Below are 22,479 nucleotides of genomic sequence, written 5' to 3'. Positions count from 1 at the left end.
AGGAGCTTATTGAAAGCCAGGGAAAGGACTGACAAGACCTAGGAAGGATGGCCCATGTCCTACCCTCTGATCAAGGGCTCCATTTGTGTGCTCGCGTGGTGTGTCTGTCATGTGAGCGCCTCCGGTCCCGGGCCACAGCTCCAGGCTGTGTATCACCTAGAAGCTCAGGGCACAGAGCTTTCTGATGGACACTAAGTGGTTTTTAACACAGGACTTTCTCTATCTATAAACACAGTAGTCATTATACAAAAGATTAATCTGCAGAATTTAAAAACAACTGAATTTAAATATAAATCTAAAACTAAGTATATAAAACTATGTTTTAATAGTTTACTTGTGCAGTGATGTCCCAGCCTTCCTCCAAACAGACCAAAACTGAGGAACCATTCTCAAGTACTTCTGATACAACCACAGCCAGCTGCATTATCCTGTGAAGCTAAGAGATAAGAAAGGAGGCAGCAATTAGACCAGGCACTTTCTGAGCACCACAAACAGACCCATTATCAACCTTAGATAATGAAAGAGTTAGAATAAAGTACATGGACAAAAGAACCATGTAAGTTTTAAATGCTTAAAGTTCTTTGTTAAAATCAAGATGAAACAATGACTTTAAAAGTAGACATGCTTTAAAACAATGTGTTCAAATGACAGACAACGAAATAAACTGACTGTACATGATCCCCCCTCAGGAGAAGAGCTAGAGAATTCCATACAATGGAAAAGACAGAGTCTAAGTGACTCTACCAACAGTTATTGGACTTAAAATGTGTTTTCCTATGATGTAGTCAGTTCTACTTCAGATACTCTTATTTTCCTGTAATTAGATAGGAGGACGGTTGCATAACTCTGTGAATATACTAAAAAGCACTGAACTGTATACCTTACAGGGCTGAATTTTATGACAAATGAATTTTATTTATTTATTTAAGATTTTATTTTTTATTTGACGGAGACACAGCAAGAGAGGGAATACAAGCGGGGGGAGTGGGAGAGAGAGAAGCAGGCTTCCTGCTGAGCAGAGAGCCCAATGGGGGGCTTGATACCAGGACCCCGGGATCACGACCTGAGCTGAAGGCAGCCACTTCATGATTGAGCCACCCAGGCGCCCTGAGTTTTATTTTTTTAAAAAGATACTCTTGGGGTGCCTGAGTGGCCCAGTTATTAAGAGTCTGGCTTCCGCTCAGGTTGTGATCCTGAGGTCCTGGGATTGAGCCCTGCATCGGGCTCTGCAGGAAGCCTGCGTCTCCCTCTCTCACTCCCCCTGCTTGCGTTCCTTCTCTCGCTGTGTCTCTCTCTGTCTAAAAAATAAATAAAACCTTGAATAAAATTTAAAAAAATAAAAAAGACACTCTTAATTTGTCTGTACTGTGTAGTCAATGGGAAGAAAACTTGTATTTGTGCTTAGTTTTTTAAGCCATCAACAGACTCAAGTCCCTAATGTACAACTAGGTTGGGAGCAGAACATATAGATTCAAAACCAATTGTGTATTATAGTTTAAGACTATATTTTAAGTATCATTTGATATAATTTGTAGAATAAATCCTACTGTCAACTAACATAAAACAAAATACCTGCACCCTCCGCCCCATATTTTAAACAGAGCTGGGCTACTTCACAGACCTGTACCCCTGGGGATAAAAATACATTATATGTTTATTAAAAAAAAAAAAATTTGGAAGGGGAGGCGAACCATAAGAGACTATGGACTCTGAAAAACAACCTGAGGGTTTTGAAGGGTCAGGGGTGGGAGGTTGGGGGAACAGGTGGTGGGTAATGGGGAGGGCACGTTTTGCATGGAGCACTGGGTGTTGTGCAAAAAGAATGAATACTGTTACGCTGAAAAAATAAATAAAATGGGAGGAAAAAAAACACAAACAAACAAACAAAAAAAAAACCCAGGAACAAGGCACATGTGCTCTCCAGCATTGGGAAACTCCTCACTCACTATTCCTATAACATAACTATTGCCAGGCCTTAATTCTCTTGGGCTTAGCATTTGCCCTGAGTTAACTTTGTAAATGCCAATATCCTGAGCAGGGCGGTATTTTCTGCTATTTTTTGTCACCAACTTCTGGTATGGATTCACTTTGAAGTAAGAAGCAGAACAGAGAATGTACCAGAAAGAGACAGAGATTGGGTGGTGGGAACAATTTGGGGCTGGGGCTCATAGCTGAGGGACAGAATGGAGTTTTGATCAGCTCTTCCATGGGTATTCAAAAGTATCTTGAACTGTCACAACAGGCATTACCACATCCTGATCTAGATTTATAGTTGTTTATGTGGCTGGATTTTTTTTTCCCCCAATAGTTAAAGTATCTCGAGAATAGTCACTGCCCTGGGTACTCCCATTATTTGCTGGCTTATGGAAAACAACTCTTTTTCTTCCTTAAGAGAGGTAGGAAACTTGGAAGTGATAGGAACAGGGGATTAGAGGGCTGAGCCTACAGGGGCCAAAGGAATAATGGGCATAGCATTAGTGGCCTAAAGACAAGGCTGAAGGGTATACTGCAGAGATGCTCTTAGCCAAATGTCTGCATCAGTGTCTAAAACATGCATGTCATAAATACCTCTTTTCTGTGGTTTGGAAGAAAGGAAGATTATGCTGCTGGCATACCTATTTCTCCTTAATTTCTCAATAAGAGTTTAATTAAAAACATCCCAAGCTTGACTGAGCTGAAGAAAGGATATGCAGTTTTTCCTAAACCTTAGGGAGGCTTTAGGGCTTCCAATATGACCTTGGTGGCCACTCTGAGGGAGAATCTAAAATCTAGACACATGGAAACGGCAGACACACATGGGATGTGAGAAAGTAAGAGGGAAAGGTTCTTGGAGTCATCTAGAAATCACATTCTGTCCTGGATCCTTATTCTGCTGACAACAGAGAAGGATTCCTATAAATATTTGTTGATTAAATTTATTACATACAAAAAATTTCCATCTAACAATAAAGACCTCCTTTTTAGCGTCCTATGAAGACCAAGTTTTCAATGATAGAGAGAAGAAAGTCCTGGGATGAAGAATTCTAGACCCGGCTTCTAGATCACATGGTTTCCTGGAACTGAAAAGCCTTTATGGAGGGCATACAGTAAGGGGAGAGTGTCAGGTAGTAGGGGGACACAATATCTTTTCCCCTCAAATTTCAATTCTGTATATACAATTGGTCTTCTCTTTCCTTGAGTTATAAGATAAGCTGTTCCAGACATTACCTGTGGGAACCACTCAGAGTCTCCCAGGGCTTTCAGGAAGGTCACTTCTGAGTCAGTAGGGATGGTGCTTGGGACACAAGCCCTCATCAATTTTTTAAAACTGGCTTTAACTTGTCGGATGTCATGAAATTCAACAGGAACAAACTCACAATTTAAAGCAAATTCCAACTTGAAGTTCTGTGGGTGAAGATGCAGAGAATTAGGCAGATGAAGTGCTACATGTAAAATAGCAGTTTTTAACAGGGAAATACTTAATGATGTACAGTCAGTTGAGGCCAAGTAGCTACAGAGATTGCAGAGGTGAAGAAAGTCAATCTTGTGTGGCTAATGTGTCAGTATTACTGGAAAGAACCATTCGGTAAGGTCTTGTGGTTTGACTTGGCTTGCTGTCATTCTGAGAATTTGGAGAGACTACTGGTAGGCTGGAACCTGATGGAATTTATAACACCATATATAAGCCAATTGTAAGGCCATGAACCTGGAAGTCTAAAGAGGAACCAATGACACGTGGACAGCATGATTAATCCAAAACTGTAAACTAAATCTCCCCAAGATATATACTGTAATAAAAAGGTAATATGCTGTTGAGCTCCAGAACTCTACAAATTAAAGTTTGTAGACATACACATATTTGTTTCTTATTACGCAAGTAAAACAAAGTCATTGTAAAATGAAAAAGAAAGTAGAGATAAACTTTGAGAAGGAAATAAAAATCACTACCTCACTGCCCTAAGACTACTGACATTGTAGTTACTCTTTTAAAGTTAATAATACAAAATTTTACATAGAGTAAAATCTGAAAGATTTTGTAATTTCTATCTTGGGACAATATTTTTTCTACTCAATATGACACATGTATCAATCTATTTATTTGAATATTTTTATTATTTACAACTTTAATCCATATGAAATTTATTCCACCTGAGGTTGTATCTACTATTTAAAAATGCTAAACTGATGGCCCTTTGATCTACTTTGTTTTGATAATCTAGTTCTGCTAGATTTAAAAGTTCTCAACCTTTTCATGCCTAAGAATGAATTAGTTTTCTCACATTCTCTGTGCTTTCTTCACATTCTGCCAAAATTACTCTATTGGATTATTTGCTCTTCTGAGTAAAACTGCTTTCTGGAGATTGGGTGTATAACAGTGTGAAAGTACATAACACTACTGAACTGTGCACATTAATATGGTAAATTTATGTTACTTGTATTTTATCACATTAAAAAAACTGTTGCCAAGGACTTATGCATAGGGTCTGTTTATTCTTTTATACTGGTTAGAGTATTTTTAAGAAAGTATATTAAAGTTTTAAACTAAAAAGCAAAAACTCCTAATTCTTTTTTAAAAAATAGCATTTCTAATATGTATTAAGGAAAAGAAGTTTCAAGAAAAAAGTTCCTTTGTCTTAATAATTCCTCTTTTAAAAAGGAAGCTACCCTAAAGAAATAATCTAAAATGTAGAAATAAAACCCCGCTGAATTGTATCTGAATAAAAAAATAAAAAACTATATGCTTGTAAATGTGATTGCAATTTCACATATAGAAGATAAATGTAAAAATCCAACAATATGGGGCGCCATGTAGTGATTAAACTAATTATGAAGACTATTATACAACATGGAAACATGTTCTTGAGATAAGAAGTTAGAAATATACATGAGTTCTTATCTGTTAGTCTTTTTAAAAATTTGTAATAGATAAAAGATCGTTTACTTTCCAGGAAAACCAGGTTCCTTTCTATTTCTCAACTGTACATGAGCTAGGTATGCTTATCTTATGGACCCGGAATTATCAACCACAGTGTTGACATAAACTATGTTATGAGGAATTTGATTCTAAGTATAAGGTATTAGAGTATATAAACTGAAAAAGGTAAATAAGGGCAATTCAGGATTAATTAGAAAAGGTGTTTCTCTACTTGCTTTCCCATATGTCTCCTTTGTGGAGAGAGGAAAGTGTTGGATTGCAGCTAGACAGAATGTGGCAAACATCAGACAGACAAGGACCTACACTGTACAGATACAACTGAATAAATAAAAAAGGAAAGCTTGAATGGAATATATAGAAATTCTAATAATTACTGTGCCGAGATGGTAAGATTACGTTTTTAAAATATAATACTTTATGGATAAAAGGAAGAAAAAGCAAGAGAAGAAGAGAGATGGGGGAAAGGGAGGGAGGGAGAAAAAGGAGGAGGAGTTGCAAGGAGTTAGTCCTTCTTACTCATATATGCATGAGCACACAGCTCATCTGAGGACTGAGTGCAAAGGCAATGGCAGAGGAGAGAATTTAGGAGAGAAAGCTTGGAGAGTGATTTAGGTCATGAATAAGTGGTGTGCTGAAGTGTGGAAAGTCTGTGCTCTGGGAAAGACACTGGTGCCAAAGAGGCTGGATAGGCAATCCTGGGTTACTGCTGAAAAGTGTTCCAATTATTTTCTGGTTATAAAGTTTCCTGCTGTATCAGAAGACACGTGTGCACACTTAAAAATTGAGCATTACCCAGCAGTTTCATGCCCTCTCCCCTAAAGGTTGTGACTAAGTGATTGCAGCAGGCCTGGCAGTGGGAGAAGAGCGAGCAAAGCCAGCTTGCCGGAGAAGAGATGACTCAGTCCCTGGCATCTTGAGAAGCAAGCGTGTGGGATCCTGCTCAGAGCCCCGGCTCCACAGTTCAACTGAAGGTCTGTCTAGATTGCCCAGTGCTGACTGGAGCACTGGGCTAAAAACCATGAGGGGATTTCTGAATTAACAAATACTCTTATTTCCCACAAAGCTATCAGTGGTAGTGAAATTTATTTTGTAATGTAGGCATTGCTAAGACAAACCCGAGGAATAGCTGCTTTTGGAGGCAGAGACTCTCTTTACAACTGATAGGACCCGAGCATAGTCCTCAGCTCTTCAGCATAATCATTTAGAAGTAAGAATAAAGTTGATTAGCATCTAATATTTTGCAATTTCTGACTTGCTTTAGGACATGTATCTCTCTGTATATATAGCCTTGCAGAGCTTTTTAAAAAATTTTAGCTTACAAAACAGTCTTGGCCCTCCCTTGTCTCCATATGTGGTGCCATAGCCTTCTTTTCACTCTCCTACCTTCCTGTAGCCTTTTTTTTTTTTTTTTTAAGTCAATAGGGATCTATTTTGTCTGGGGCACAGATTCCAATGGAAGCTGAACTAAGACAAAGGAAAAACACAACCTGAAAGAACCTCATTTCTTTTTTGTAAGTATACTTCCTAATATTCCTGATGTTTGATTTTTTTAAGCAATTATGAGTAAGTATATTTAGACATATATACATATATATGAGCTAAAATTTGTTTGAGTCTGATTATTAACTCCAGGTTAAGAATCTATGCTGTAAAACAAAATTTCTAGAAAAGCATGTTTGAGATAAGTTTTATAACTGCCTTCATCTACCTATAAAGCTTCCAAGTGAGAAAAAGAAATCTTACCCTTAGTTGCGACTTTTCACCAAATATATAAAGGGCTGCTTGGCGTTTTGAGAGCTGGTTTTGCAGGTAGGTGCTGTTACTAAAGGAGGCCGAGTGGTCCCTGCATGCCAGTCGGGCACCAACATCAATGAAAGATGTTGGAGAGCTGATCAGGCGAGCGCTAGAGCGAAGACTTGCCCATACACCTTCACAAAAGCCAAAATAATCGAGTGAGATAATCTGATGTGGGAATGTCACTGAATAGGGAAAAAGATGCATGCTCTGTAGGTACAGTTTTAGAGGTAATAGCAAGTTAATTCATTTAAGTAATCATGGATCATATTGGTCATTTGTAGTTTATGTTTGCAACACATAAGCATTATTCAATACAGCATTTTCAAATCACACAATCTTAGGGTTGAAGGGACCTAAGAAATCACCAAGTCAACCCTATTTTTGCATTTTGATATAAAGTCAGTATTTCTAAATGAATGCTGAGATCATAAACAGAAAGAATGCACGACACAGGGAAACAAAAAATGTGGGAAGAAGGCAACAATGAGATAACACAGAGTGACTCAGTTTCTCAGGGTTTCATGAAAGATGTAAGGAACACTCCTCTGCTTTAGCCAATCAACACAACAAGAAATGTATATTAAGCAATAAATTAGAACTTTACTATACCTACTAAAATCTGAGGCTGGATTTAGAATATTTGTGTGTCATGCCAAAATGACATAATTTTAAACTAGCAAATATTATATTATCTTTTTGTCCCAGTATCCATGAAAAATGGTAAGAAGTTATAAATTTGGTAATTTGCATTTCACTGATAGTTAGGAGGCTTTATTTCAAATTTCAGTCAAAAGCAGATGTCTTCTAAGGGAAAGGCCAAAGCTAAGCTGCTAGAAGAATCTCATGTTATAATCTGACCTTACTTAATTAGAAAAATCAAGAATTTCTACATGCAAGTGAATAGCAAATATTCCATATCCAAATACAAAGGCAAATACTAAGCCTCAAAATGTGACTAACACTGTAGTACCTTCAAAACAACAGATCCTTAGAAATGTCCATATGGTATTCATGCTGGTGATGGGGTCACTGGGGTATAGGACACTGCCACTGCTTCCCTAAAGTGAGATTTCTTCTCTAGATGTAGAAAGGCTCTTTGAAAGGCTTTAATATTTGTCAATTATTAAATTAATCCATGTTTCTAGGTGACTGGAAGTCACCATAATAATGTTTGTCTCATCTGCTTCTCTCTTTATAAACATTTATCGGGTTAGGAGACCTGTTCCCAAGAAAAGGTTTTGTAGGTGATTTCTGCTTAACATGGATGAATCTTTCTATGTAACCTATGAGTTCATCTTAGATATTATGGCAAGTGTTTATAAATGGAATCACAGAGCAAATTCAGAATGTGGATGAAAATAAAGGGCAAAGTTTGACAAAAGTGAAAAAGTGACTTGTAACAAATATGCTTTCATACGAAGATGGTTAAAGAGTGACACATCAGGACAGATAATACAGTACCTTGATTATGGACTCTTCCCTTAGTTGGAGATTTGGGATTTGACTGAGTAAAACATTTATCTCTGTACCCATGCACTGGTAAGTGAGATTAAAGACAGAAGGAGGATGAAATGTAGATAGCAGCAAACAGAGCAAATTGAGTAAGAGAAGAATTGGTTATTTAATTTTTGAAATTAAGTTAACATAGGGGGAAAATGTAAATATAATAAAAGTAGAAAATATGATTAACAAAAAGCTGCACAGTCACACAAAAAGGATGAACCGAGCGCCTGTTAAATGAAATGTCAGCACCTGATTATAAATATTATAAGCACCATGAAATGGACAGCACAGCAGAGTGCCACAAACAAATTATACCAAATGGAATAAGCTTTTGAAGATTGTCATTTGGGGAGAAACAAATTTATATAATAAAATTAAGGAATTAGGGGTGGGGCATAAACATAAGGAATGCATTGGCCCTAGTATTTAAGGAGGCTGATTGGCAAATGCTACGTGTCGTACAACACGTTCATTCTTCGAGCAAGGTCATCACATCAGGAATGAAGCTCTAGTCACCATTTGGAATAACTAAGGGCATATTTTTGCAGTACAGCATCAAGCATTGCCACACTAGCTTCGTTTTTTCCTTTTCCTTTTGAAATTTTGTTTATTTTTAATAGATGGTACGAGCAGCAAAAATTCACGATCCTGTGACAATCCCCAATGCCACTAAAAAATACAGCTTGGGATGACTGAAATAATGACTTCTCCTAAAATCCCTATTTGCACCAAAATGATAGGCAGTATTAGAGATAATACTTTTGTAATTTGAGTAATATTGTTTTTTCCCTGACAGAAAAAAAGTGCTCCATGACTGTGGCAAAATTCAGCTGGTAGTAACAGTTCTGTTATTTCCTAAGCAAAGGAACTGCTCAAGTCAATTAAGGAAAATGATTCTGTATTTATTCAGGATTGGAAATGTTAACAGCAGTATTAAGCTATATGTTGCAAAACTGCACATGATGTAATTTGATAAAAGGAAAATCATTAGTGGTGATTTTTCATTTCTGCCTCACTCCTTTCGGAGCAGAAAATGAAGGGTATTCATGGCTTTAGTGGCCAAAGGAATTCAGAAAGCTAAGGGTTGTGGAGGCGCTGGCTGATTGCACATGAGGAATTCTATTGCAAGACAGAACAAAGACCATGGGACAACATGGTAAAGGCACAAGGCCTCCTGTGTGCTGGCCAGCTCCTGTCCTTTCTGCTCAGATTTTGTGCTTTTCTAAAGGAATATGGGACCCTAAGTGTTATGGGGAAGTTTGACTGGTTGGTTCCTGATTCTGAGATATTGTTTCCTAAACATCTACCACTTTGGTATATTAGTCCCTTTGCCTGGAACTAATTCTCACACTTCTTTACCTGACAAACTCCTTACCCCTCAAAATCCAGGAACAACGTGAACTCCTCTGAAAAGCATTCCTCACTGTCCCCAGGGCTGTAGAGAGCTCTATTTGAACTGTGATCACACTGTACTATGATTATTTTGCACACTATATGCTACTAGATTTTGTGCTCCAAAGGGTAGGGACCTAATGTATTTATTCTTACATCCATGCTGAGAGCCTAACATATCGGCAATAAAAACAGTTGTTGATTATTTTCTTTTTGAAAATTGATACATTTGGAGTGGCTGTGGTCCTTCTACTGTACCTTCAACTTGCCCCGAGAGAATGAAAAAGGGGGTATTAACTAATAAAAAAAAATTAAGTACTTCCCCAAATAGAGGCTCATTAATGAAAAACTGCCAAGTGTTCATCATAGCAGAAAATCAACAATGAGCAAATGGCCTGTACTGATATGGGGTCAGCAGAGGGCTTTGAGAACTATAATCCCATTTGGCAGCCATGTTAACCAAAAGCATTACACCCCGCCTTAGTGGGTTTTATAATCACTTTACTAGGTCAAGTCGGTATTTTTAAAGAAGTGAAATAGATCAGAATTTGAAAATACTATGTACACTGCATGTGGTACAGATAAATATTATTTTGTGAAACTTCTGTTTTAGTATATACACATTTTGCATTGTGCTTAGTGTTACCTGATACTTCTATATTGTAATATAATATTAAATATATTTTTAACTATGAATCATGATCAAAAAAGTTTGTAAGTTGTTGGCCTAGACCTAGAGCAGATGCCTTCTATCTTTTGTGTGAGGCCTGTAAGGAGCAACTTGGTTTAAGGTAATTTAAATGCAAAAGCAGACTTTCCTCCCATTTCAGTGGAGTATTAGGCAACTATGACTAATAACCACCAACAATCATGGAACTAACATTGATTGAGTTCCTATTATGAACCAGTTACTAAGCTAATTGCTTTACATATATTATTTCATTTATTCCTCATAACTACTCTAAAGCTAGATACTATTTATTATCTGTGCTTTACAGATGAGGACATTGAGCATTAAGAGGTTTCCTAAATTGCTTACCGATCACACATTAAGTGGTAGCACTGTGGTCTGAATCAAACTCTCAGTATCTTGTCATGTAAGCAGCCATGTGGACCTGGAATTGTCCAGCAGGGTTTGGCTAAGCACACTGCTTCAGGGAAGAAGTAGTACAGACCATCCCACCCATGGGAATGCACCCGTGTTCAATATGAGTGTCTCCTAAGCACTGGTACTGTTCCCTCCACTCTGTTCAGGCCAAAGAAGAGGAAAGAGATGCTTGGGTTGGATGTGGAGATGGTGTTGAATTTATCAATGTGGCCTTATGCCCAGCACAGTGCATGAGGTACACGCTGTATTTAGTGAATGTTGCACTGAAATGGACTGAACCATTCCCAGTACCAGCTATGCTATTTGCTAAGTGATCTTGGCCAAGTCACTTCATTTCTCAGAGCCTCTTAAAATATGTATCCTAGAGATTACTATAAGGATAAACTATCACATGTAGAGAAACTCAAAGGGCCATGGAATAATAAAGGATGAAAAATTAAAAGGCTGCCTCCATGTGGCTACTTCTTAAATACACTGAACTGTTACATTTTTGTATTTAAGAGGCAGTAGTAATTTTCTTTTTAAAATTAATTAATCAATTTAAAATGGGCTCCACACTAGGCAGGGTTTGAACTGACGATCCTGAGATCGAGACCTAAGCTGAAATCAAGAGCTGGACACTTAACTGACTGAGCCATCCAGATGCCCCTTTCATGACATTTTTCTAATCAACCAAATAATTTATCTAAGTTATATGTGCTTTTTCCACAGGGCTCACAAGTGATTTTAATTTTAAACGAAAAGCAATGTGTTTTATTCACATCTTTACTGTTTCTTAACTGGTTCTTGTGTAAGAGAGATTGCTTCCCTGCCTTAGGAACTCATCAACAGGCACACAGAATGCAAATCACCCTGACTGAAAAAAGGGTGAGGGAGAAGGTGGAGGTCAATCTAAACTCTCGTTCATCGTAAGTGAGAAAGGCATACGGTGAAAATAACCTAAGGAAAAAACCAGGACCCAAGACTATGACAACGAAAGGAATGCAAAGATAGCACAAATGCAGAGAAGAGGAAAAAAGGAGATATTCAGGAGGAAGATTTAGAGCTAGGAGGCTCTTCCCACACAGGATAGATGAGGAACTTCTGAAGAAGTGGTGGCCTAGCTATCTGGAAAAATGAAGAGACTCACTGAGCGTAGGTACAAGGAAATGAACTATTTACAGGTTGTGCAAGTGTCTACACCTCATCTTGCCCTGGCCCATCTGAGCGTGTGTCTGCCTGTCATGGTCATGTTAACAGGGAATCTTCTAAGACTCCCAAACTTGCTTGCCCCAGGTCATTCCTGCTATTCTGTGTGAGGAGGAATGATACTGTTGGAAGAGACCAAGGAAGCAGCTCTAGGGATCAGAGAAGAAGTTGAAGGTGCCAGGAAACAGCAGTATCTTTTTTTCCAGTTAACCACTGGGACCCTGGAAGATTTGGGAGGCTTTGGGAGAAAAGAATGAAGAGATGGAATAAAAATATAAGATTTACGTTTCTGGATCCTAGTTTAAGATGCCAGAATGATGGGCAAAAAAACTGTTGTAAGGAAACACACTAAGTTCACAGTAATTTTCAGAAGAAAATAATTTTCAAATTATTACACAAGAACAGTTAGGGGTGTCAGAAATAATACTTATGGTCTCACTATGCATAGAATGGGTCAGAAACAAATTAAAGAGGAGATTTTGACCCTAAGAGGTAAATATAGCCTTTTAGGTACCTTTGAGAACAGTGAAGAATGAACTCATGACTAGACTGCAACCATAAATGGGGATCCCCTTGCATAAAAAAAGCTGAGTGTGAGGCCAACATTAAAAAAGAGAAGATAATGTAGGTAAAACATATTGGTGAATATCCACGAGCCTTAGATACTAAGATAGAAGAGGTAATTTTGTACCTGAAATTTATATTACAAGTCATCTGGCCAAGTGGAGTAACAAATAATGTGTTCTTGATGAAGTTTACAAAGGCAAAACTCAAGAGCAGAGTGTGGAATAACTGCTGACATGCCTTGCTGACAATATAAACTTTCAGATGGTAAACAGAACAATAGGGGGAACTGAAACCTTGAGCCAAATTCTGACAGGAGCTCTTGGAAGGCAGGAAACTTAGTAGACAGTCACTATACTATTTTTTAGTTCAAATTCATCAAGAAATGGTAAGAGTGAAGTATGTATCTTAGACTTTAAAACAGTGGTATTTTAAAAATTCAGAAGAAAGGGGCGCCTGGGTGGCTCGGTTGGTTGGGCAGCTGCCTTCACTCGGGTCATGGTCCTGGAATCCCGGGATCGAGTCCCGCATGCGGCTCCCTGCTCGGCGGGAAGTCGGCTTCTCCCTCTGACCCTCTCTCCTCTGATGCTCACTCTCTCTCTCTCAAATAAAGAAATAAAATCTTAAAAAAAAAATTCAGAAGAAAGCTTTTTATGACTGTTATGGGTTAAACTACATGCCTCTGCTCCAACTCCTATGTTGAAGTCCTAACCCCCAGTATCTCAGAATGTTATCTTATTCAGAAATAGGGTTATTACAGATATAATCAGTTAAGATGAGGTCATACTGGAGGGGGGTGGGCCCCTGATTTTATATGATCGGTGTCCTTATAAAAAGGGAAAATTTGGAGACAGACACGCAGGGAGAACATCATTTAAAGATGAAGACAGATATCTGGGTGACACTTCTACAAGCAAGGAATGCCAAAGATGGCTAGCAAACCACCAAAAGCTAGGGGAGAGGCATGGAACAGATTCTGCCTCATGGCCCTCAGAAGGAACCAATCCTGAAAGCAGCTTGATTTTGAGCTTCTAGCCTCCAGAAAATTGTCAGACAATCATTGTTTAAGACAATCAGTTGTGGCACTTTGTTACATACAGTGACCTTCAGGCCTGAAACACTAATTCAGAAAATGACTGAAGAAGGTTGAAAGCTATTAGGAAATCCTGCATTTGCATGATGTTCTAATGAGGTAGAAAAAAAAAAAGTATATGACTGCCAGGAGATGTGCATAGTAAGCTTGGTCTTCACAAGGGGAAAAAGTGATTTTTGTGAAACAGAACCTTCCTTTATGTTGATTCTGAACCAAATTATAGAATGGATTGCTATATCCATTATCCATGGATCCATTATCCATAAATGGATAATTTATGATTACTTAGGAAAAAGCACTAATCCCTATAATGAGTCATGGTAAACTAACCATATAATCTTTTGTAATATAGTTAACAGTTGGGAAGAGTGGAAAATATCGAATTAAAAAGATTGACAGAGATTTAGAAATATGGGTCAGGAGAAATATTAAGTAGGACTTTTAACTAGTATATATTAAAGACAATCTCTCTTCAGCGAGGCTTCTAAATTATTTTGATGAAGACTTCTGCCCTTAGGTCTGGGTTGTTCAATATTTTTTTAAACAACAAATTACACCACAACAGAGATCAAACTGTTGCATGATAAGAGGCTAATATACAGGTAGACAAAATCAGGATCCAAAGTCTAAAATAATAGCCCATATAAAAAAAGATGGAATTTTGTAGGTACACTCCATAGTATATTTAGGTTCAAAAATCAACCCTCAAGGCTAGTACTATATACTGTTAAGAACAATAGCACAGGCTAGGGAAGGGGCTCACTTCTCTAATCATGTACCAGAAGTGGGCCCCTGTAGACTGCAAAAGAGAGGGCTGATCTTACTATACCTCCATCCCGGTCTACATGTAGAGGCCTGGTTTAATGGAGGGAGAGCTGGGTGCCAAGACTGTTTCTTTGTTTGATATACTAAAAATTGCTACATAAGAATGGTGGCACTTACGTTGAGGTGGGAAAATTTCTCAAATGAGAGTGAAGGCAGTGCGTATCTTTACGTACTAGATACTCAGTGAATATTTTTAATAGAAAAAAAAAAAGAACAACAGCACACGGGAAGATATTTCAAGTGATATTAATGTCAATATGGGTCAACCTAGTGATGGGGCTATCCTCATACCTAACGTAATCTGAGGCTGCAGGAGTTCAAATCAATGGAGTTCACTGGGTGACAAAGATGATGAAAAGAAGGCAAACATTCGAACTGGGGGTATTTGGAGTTAAAATTCTCAGAGCGAAAAGATGATATCAGCTTTTAAATCCAAAGGGCTGTGGCATGGAGATTAAGATTTAGAATTTTCTAACTTTAGAGGGCACAGAGCTAGGGCCAATATGTAAAAGTTACATAGTGGCAGATTTTTAGATCAATATGAGAAAGAACTTTTAACAATATATAGAGTTGCTTACAAATGCAAGGGACTACTTTTAGGAAGAAATGAGTTTCCCATTACTGATGATGTTCAAGTAACTTGGATCATTCACTTGGTACATTTTCAAGGGGATTCAGCATTGCATGGGAGTGAGAAGAAAAGCCCAAGATTCTGTGAATCCAGTAGGAAGTAGATTTTTACAATCAAGATACTTGCTTTGGAATTTCCTCTGAAAAGTAAAAGAATCTCACATAATCTCCAGAGACCAAAGTGGACCACCTCTGGAGCTAAAAGAGCAAATACAGGCCTTTCTCTACTTCCTTACGCCAGCAGTGAAAGCCCGGAGGAAAAAAAGAGTAACCTGAATATCATTCTCTTTTGTTCCCTAACCTAGTATTTCAGAGAACAGGAGTAAAAATTATAGGCACAGGGGAAGCACGACTCTCTGGGTCTGGTATTACCTCTCTCTAGCTGCTTCTGCTCCGTGATCAGCTTTTCTACCCTGCAAACCTGAAGCATTGTAGGTATTTGTAGGGCTGACCATTTAGACACAATCCCCTTACCTCCCGTTATTTCCAAACTCATCAATACCTAAGATTCAGTAATTATTATGCCTCTTGTCCCAGGAGGCTAAACTCATCTGTCAGTGACACCAGTAATAAATTCGCTAATTTATTTAGAAAAGGGTAAATAAGAACAATCGGAACCATAATTAGTTGATTTCAAATATGACTATCTAGAGTAAATTTTTTTAATTTTAAGGTCGTATCAGTGCTCAGTTATAAAATCAATCTTACTAACCTCCTCGAGCAAAGCTATTGGATGGGTTTACATCCAAATGTCCTGGCACTACCTGCTTAAGCACAGTGGACATTCTTGAAGTCCTCCTTTCAGTCCCTGAAAGTCAGCCAAAAAGAAGAACAAAGACCATGTCGTTCAGGTTAACATTACTCAAATGACAAAAAGTTATCTTCATGTGTAGCATGTCTAATTGCTGCCAAACACTGTACTTTTTAAGTACCCACCACTTTAATAGAGATAACAAGGCACTGTTACTATTTCCTCAGAGATACACACATTTGCAAGATTATAGAGAGTTAGGTTTGGCAAGTGCAATCAGAGAATTTAATGATAAATGAAGCAAGGCATGCATGGTGTTACTTTACAAGAAAAGCCACTTTCTGCTTATGCTGAGCTAATTCAAATAGCTGATTAAGCCAAGGAGACCAACTTTTCAAGTCACATGCTCCTGTGTCTAACACATTAGGGTTACCTCTACATGAACCCTTTGGGGTTCCATCACATGATAACTGAAACAGAATATTAGTACAAGTCTTAATGGTTTCATCCAAATCTAGTGAAAACAAACTGTACTACAAGTCATAAAAGGCTGCAGAAATTTCAGGAATTTCAAACTTATACATGGTGATTTACTACATGCACATTTCACAATCAGGTGTTCAATTTAAACATTCAACTTTGTAATAATATGTTAAAGTCTATGTAAAACAGATTCTAGGAAAAAAGATGACTTTATGTTCCCCACCCCTATTATTCTTTTAAAAAGGAAAAAATTGAACCCCCACATTTGGTTGCTAGACATTAACAGTGGCATGTTGATTTTTAAGTAAAAGGACCTAAAGTTATAGCCCCACAGGGCAAAGCTTTAAGGGGTCATACAGAAGGAACAGTATAAATAACTAAAGAGACTAACCCTGGGAATGAATCTGACTTCTCGCGGTTGTCAAGAAGAAAAATATTATCAGATCTTACCTGGAGACAGAGCAAGTGCTGGCCTGACAGTAAGGGTTTTATTGCCACTGAGTTTCTGATGGACAGAAACTGCATTCAGTAAGGCTTGCAGGTATTTTTCTTGTTCTATGCTACTAGAAGATTCTAAGGAGGAGGTAGGAGCTGTAAAAGAATAAGCGAATAGAACAAACTGTCTCTAAGTTAATAAAAGAGATATTTACCAATGTATCTTATTTTTTCTGTATATAATCTTCAAGTTACCACACCCAAATACAGAAACCAGACCGGCTTTAAGCTGTAAACTATCAGATGGCTCTTCTTTCATATTGGTTTCACCACACCTACTTCTTGGTTGCCTCATCATCCTCCCAGAAAGAGCCCACGTCTGGAAAACCAGCACAGGGCTGTCCTTCCAAGCATAGGTGTAGCTTCTCATTATACAAGCAACTTAGAATGAAATGTCACAAAAGGCAACATCTGCTTGATGATGTGCCCTAAATTATGCTGTCCATGCTACTGTCTGGGAGCAGAGGATGGAGTGGGTTCCTTTGGCAACCTGGAATGGGCAGAGGTGAGAATTCCCATACTGGTAGCTTTCTTCTAATTCTGCCACACAGGTCTAACATGGAACACAAACTTGTAGGAGTTTTTTGCAGGAAGAATAGAGGCAGCAACAGCTACTGCCAGATTCCCTGGTCCTTCTAAGAGTGGGGCAGAGGATATGCACAGAGGGAAACAAATGTGAGAGCAATTCTGAGCAATTCTCAGACTCAGTAGTCTGAGTCTGGTTTGTGTGGAGCAAAGAATCATTGAAATTGGCCTGGGCACTTTAAAGAGGCAGCATTCTGGACTCATTAGAAGGACAAGAGATATTAACAAATTTTTTACATCTTGAATTTAAACAATTAGCAAAATTATATTTTATGAACTTTTAAGATGCCATTATTGTATTTTGTAAGTTCTAAGATGTCATCAATTATAAGATCTAATTATTTTATGTACTAAGAATTAAAAACTCTTCCATTTAAACTATGACAATTCTTTCTGATCACATAAATTTTAAGATGCATCCCAATTTCAAAGATATTAAAATGCAGGCATATGTGTGAGCTCAAAAATATGAAATGTTTTTATTTATTTTATTTATTTTTTAAAATTATTTTTATTAACATATAATGTATTATTTGCCCCAGGGGTACAGGTCTGTGTGAAATGTTTTTATATTGTATTTAAAAAATCAGAAACCAGTGGAATAAAATAATTTCAATTTTTTCCAATGAAAAGCTCAGTGATATATTTATCAGGGCTCCTGAAATGACTCCTTCACTTTATGTAACTTCCATATGCCATGTTCTATTATATCTACTTGGTGGCTTGGGAGGATTCCCCAGTGTCAAAATAGTTCAAAGCCAATTGCCTTTAATTATACCAATGCTGAGACTCTAAGACAGGCTGGATAATAATGACAATGATCCTGTTGCTGCTGCTGCTTCTACCCTTAGTCAAGTGAATTGTCAAGGACATACTGGTCAACTTTTAGGAGAAAAGGAGGAAAATGGATGAGAATAAAAATGAGATATCAAAAGCACATAGTTTTACCTACTGAACCACAGAACTTGACTTACCTCACTTCCAAAGGGTTAAGAACACAGCCAAGCCTAAATTGGATCTGATATCTTGGTGGTCTATTGTTTAATTTTATTGAGCATCTACTATAAGCTAGAAATTATGAGAAAGGTCATCAAAATACAGCTCCTGACTGACTTCAAGACCTCAAACAGTGTTTAAAAATATCCTCAGAAAAAAAGGATAGCAGTACTGCCTGCTTTCTTAAGCTGGTGTCCCTCTAGCTTCCAAAAATATCCTTTGCTTAAGAGCTTCTTTAAAGGCAGCATTTTGGTCAGTAGTTTGCTAACTTGTTAGTGTGTGTGCATGTGATTTATAGGAATGAGATAAAATATCTCATATTACATGGGACAGAGTATCCCTACTTGCTTCGAAAGCTGTTAAGTATTCTTGGATGCTTCCTAGAAGGAAAGAGAAAGATCAGCATAAACTAGTTTTCATCTGTGGAAACTTTGGTTTGCTGGAATGAAAACAGCCTAGAACCACAGACTTTATTATGATACAGACAGACATATTAAGAAAAATGTCAAATTCAAGGTGTAACCCCACATTGTCAAGTAGTACATGTTTTATATTGCATTGCAGAAAGCCTGTGAGAGAAGGCTCAATATAAGGGCATGGCTGGCATTCCAAGAATTACCTCCTTTATTTTTAGGAATTCTCTGAAGTGAAATGATCATAACTGTGCTATAGAGAGATGCTTACCTGCCTGAGGGGAGTTCTGAGATTTGAAAAGACCAACTACTCCCTTCCCATGGAATCCTCCAGATCGGAGAAGCAGGGTACTACTTCTTGAGTTCTTCCAACATACAACAGGCAGGCGATTGTGTCGATAGCAGCGGGCAACTCTTGGTAAACTACTGTCTTGTACAGCTTGAGGTACAACTAAAAGGCCAGGATAGCTTCAGGGACATGCAAAGGAGAAAGCAAATGATTTGTGTTGCAGGGGGCAGAGGGGAGGAAGAATGGGAAAGAATGGGGAGAGAGAGAGAATATGAGAACATGAATATCATCATATCCTATAATTTTCTAAGGCTCAGAAATACACTGGTTGAGGGGTAAGATATTTTTTATTTTTTAGTTTATTTTAATTTATTTAAATTAATTTATTCTTTGGGGGGTAAGATATTTTTTAAACATGGTACTTAGTTTCAGCTCAGTTCTTTAGGGGTTGAGAAGAAACAGCCGAGATGGTGAAAACAATTAAATAAATCCATTAATCTGTAGTCTTTTTTGAAGTAAGCCCCCTTTAGTAATACTGCACACTCATGTATAATAACTTACTTAGAAAATAAAAATGCTATGTAGCATTACTAAAAAGGCCTCTGTTAAACTGATGATTCCCTTTGCCTTATACACTACTTTCTGTCAACTTGAAATAAAGATTATAAGATTACTGGATTAATACTAACTTTATGAGGATGACAAGTCAAATTGTCGACTCGTTAGCCTGCTGAAATGACAACTGAGCATAGAGTACACTAATATTAGCCTGCCTGACATGTTGAAAGAACTAAAAATCAAAACCAAATGATTTCTGGTATGAGAACAGTACGTTCAAATGTCAAAATAAGTTTAAATATTAACACTACTTGTTGATAATTTTTTTTTAAAAGATTAGCTCATAAAGTTATAGGATATGACGCTGGGGAAATACAAAACAGACAGGAGTACTTTGTTTTTATAGACTAGGAAACACAAGAAGATAGGCAGCTTTCAGAGTCACTTCCTTTAGTTTATTTAGAAATATTACATTAAAGAGATTTCAAATTAGTAACCTCCCAACCTCTAATCCCATATATTTACACGTGAGTACATTGCTGTTCTTCCTCTTTTTTTTTTTTTTTTAAATGTAGGCTCCGTGCCCCATGTGGAGACCAATGTGGAGCTTGAATCATGACCCTGAGATCAAGACTTGAGCTGAGATCAAGAGGTGGATGCTCAAACCACTGAGCCATCCAGGCGCTCCAATATAACTTACTCTTAATCCGTATCACCTATTTCATCCATCCCTACATCTACCTCCCTCTGGAAACAATCTGTCCGTTCTTTATAGTTAAGAGTCTGGTTTTTTGGTTTGTTTCTCTCCTTTTTTTTCCTTTGTTCATTTGTTTTATTTCTTAAATTCTACATATGAGTGAAATCATATGGTATTTGTCTTTCTCTGACTGACATATTTTGCTTCACATTACACTCTCTAGCTTCATCCACCTTACACTCTAGATCCATCTATGTTGTGGCAACTGGCAAGATTTCATTCCTTTTTATGGCTGCGTAATATTCCATTTTATATATATGTATGTATTTTTTTTTATATATATATTTAAACACACACACACACCACATCTTCTTTATCCATTCATCAATTAGGTTGTTTTCATACTTTTGTTAATGTAAATAATGCTGCTATAAACATACGGATGCATATATTCTTTTGAATTAGTATTTTCCTATTCTTTGGGTATATATCCAATAGTGTGATTACTGGATCACAGGGTATTTTTAACTTTTTGAGGAATCTCCATATTGTTCTTCAGAGTGGCTGCATCAGTTTGCATTCCCACCAACAGTGACCAAGAGTTCCTTTTCCTCCACATTCTCACCAATATTTGTTTCTTGTGTTTTTGACTTTAGCCATTCCAACAGGTATGAGGTGATATATCATTGTGTTTTTCTTTTTATTTTTTCTTTTTATTTATTTTTTACGTTAACATTTCTAAAAAATATATATTGTATTTGTTTATTTGACAGAGAGCACAAACAAGGGGAGCAGGAAAGGGATTAGCAAGCATCCTGCCAATCAGGGAGCTGGAGGAAGGGCTCACTATCAAGACTCTGGGATCTTGATCTTAGCCTAAGGCAGAAGTTTAACTGACTTACCCACACAGGTGCCCTAAAAAGACATTTTTTTTTAATGCCATAGTTAAACACAGAAAGCGGTACAATTGGGCAAAATTTGTGTTAAAAAAATAATCCTATCCCTTTGGACCAACCCAACTCTTCATATACAGGCATGTACATAGATTGACAAAGAAAGTTTACATTTTTGAATAAAGACACAAAGTATGCAAAAAACATTAATACTGACGCAAAAAATAAACAGAAAAGAGAGCCAAGGCAGAGGAAGGTGTTTAAGCTCTACTCCACTGCGGCCTGGACCAGGAGGATCACAGGGCCACCTGGAGCGGGGCAGTGTCCCCCCGCCGCCCAGAAAGAGCACCGCTGCTGCCAACCCGAAGACTGGTCAGCCCCGTGGAGAAGGTGGTCCATTTGCGGGGCGAGGCCGTCGAGTCAGGCTGGGCTGCGGTCACTAACAGGGAGGCTGCCTCGGATGCCTTCTGAACGTATCACTGTGGTTTTGATTTACATTTCCCTAATGATGACTGATGTTGAGCATCTTTTCATGTGTCTGGTGGGCAGGTATTTGTAAATTTAAACTGTCATTTGAAATAAGAGATCTACAGCTTCTAAAAAAAGAGAGAGAGAGAGAGAGATCTACGGCTCTCCAGGATCAGAGGAGTTGAAACAAATAGTAACATTAAACCAACTTTCTAAAATATGTACAAGGCTTGCAATATACAAAGTACTCTCATGGCATTATTCTATTCAATCAAACTGGGAATTTATGAATGTAAAGGAAACAACTTACCCAGTGATGAAAAGGGTTAAACTTGTGGATGGTGGAAATGTAGTTTTAATAAGTATAAATATAAAGCATGGAACAGAACTTAACTGATATAGGAAACAGTGAGAGGTGGCAAGAACAGAAGAAAACATGTTCATTTACATTCTCTAATATCTGTTGAAAATATTCTACTTAGACAGCATAAGAACACCCTGCCTACACTTGGGTCAACAAATACAGTGTGTGCCAAAACAGGCCCCACCCATTCATTTATTTCCCATCTATGGCTGCTTTTGTGGCAGAGTAGGGGCAATGACACATACGGTCTGCAAAACTGAAAATGTGTACTATCTGGCCCTTTAAAGAGAGGGAAAGTCCTATTTTTATTTCAAGTTCATTTATCTTCAGGCATGGTAGAAAAGATGCAAATGCGAGGAGAAAGACAAACAAAATCATAAAGGGGACAAAAACTTTTACCTTTCACCTTTTGCTCTAATCTAGGCACTATTCATCAATGTAACTATACTTCTGAGAATGCCAAGGAGATGCT

General features: G+C 37.7%; 1 protein-coding gene across 3 annotated transcripts in view; it reads right to left on the bottom strand.

Annotated features, from left to right (window-relative positions):
- SBF2 (SET binding factor 2) overlaps nt 1-22,479 on the bottom strand; it is a 503,560-nt gene that overhangs the window by 32,012 nt on the left and 449,069 nt on the right. The window contains exons 27-33 of one of the 3 annotated variants that reach the window (XM_046014552.1): nt 19,010-19,206; nt 16,700-16,840; nt 15,728-15,823; nt 8,174-8,248; nt 6,659-6,843; nt 3,208-3,384; nt 335-436 (exon numbers count right to left, since the gene is read on the bottom strand). In XM_046014552.1, the coding sequence (XP_045870508.1) occupies nt 335-436; nt 3,208-3,384; nt 6,659-6,843; nt 8,174-8,248; nt 15,728-15,823; nt 16,700-16,840; nt 19,010-19,206 (973 nt within the window). The remainder of the gene's footprint in view (nt 1-334; nt 437-3,207; nt 3,385-6,658; nt 6,844-8,173; nt 8,249-15,727; nt 15,824-16,699; nt 16,841-19,009; nt 19,207-22,479) is intronic. The other 2 variants (XM_046014550.1, XM_046014551.1) reach the window with 2 other exon arrangements.

Source organism: Meles meles, chromosome 8 (genome assembly GCF_922984935.1).
Source record: "Meles meles chromosome 8, mMelMel3.1 paternal haplotype, whole genome shotgun sequence".
NCBI lineage: Eukaryota > Metazoa > Chordata > Mammalia > Carnivora > Mustelidae > Meles > Meles meles.
Note: the sequence above shows the minus strand (reverse complement) of the source record. Positions and strands in the feature narration are given on the sequence as shown.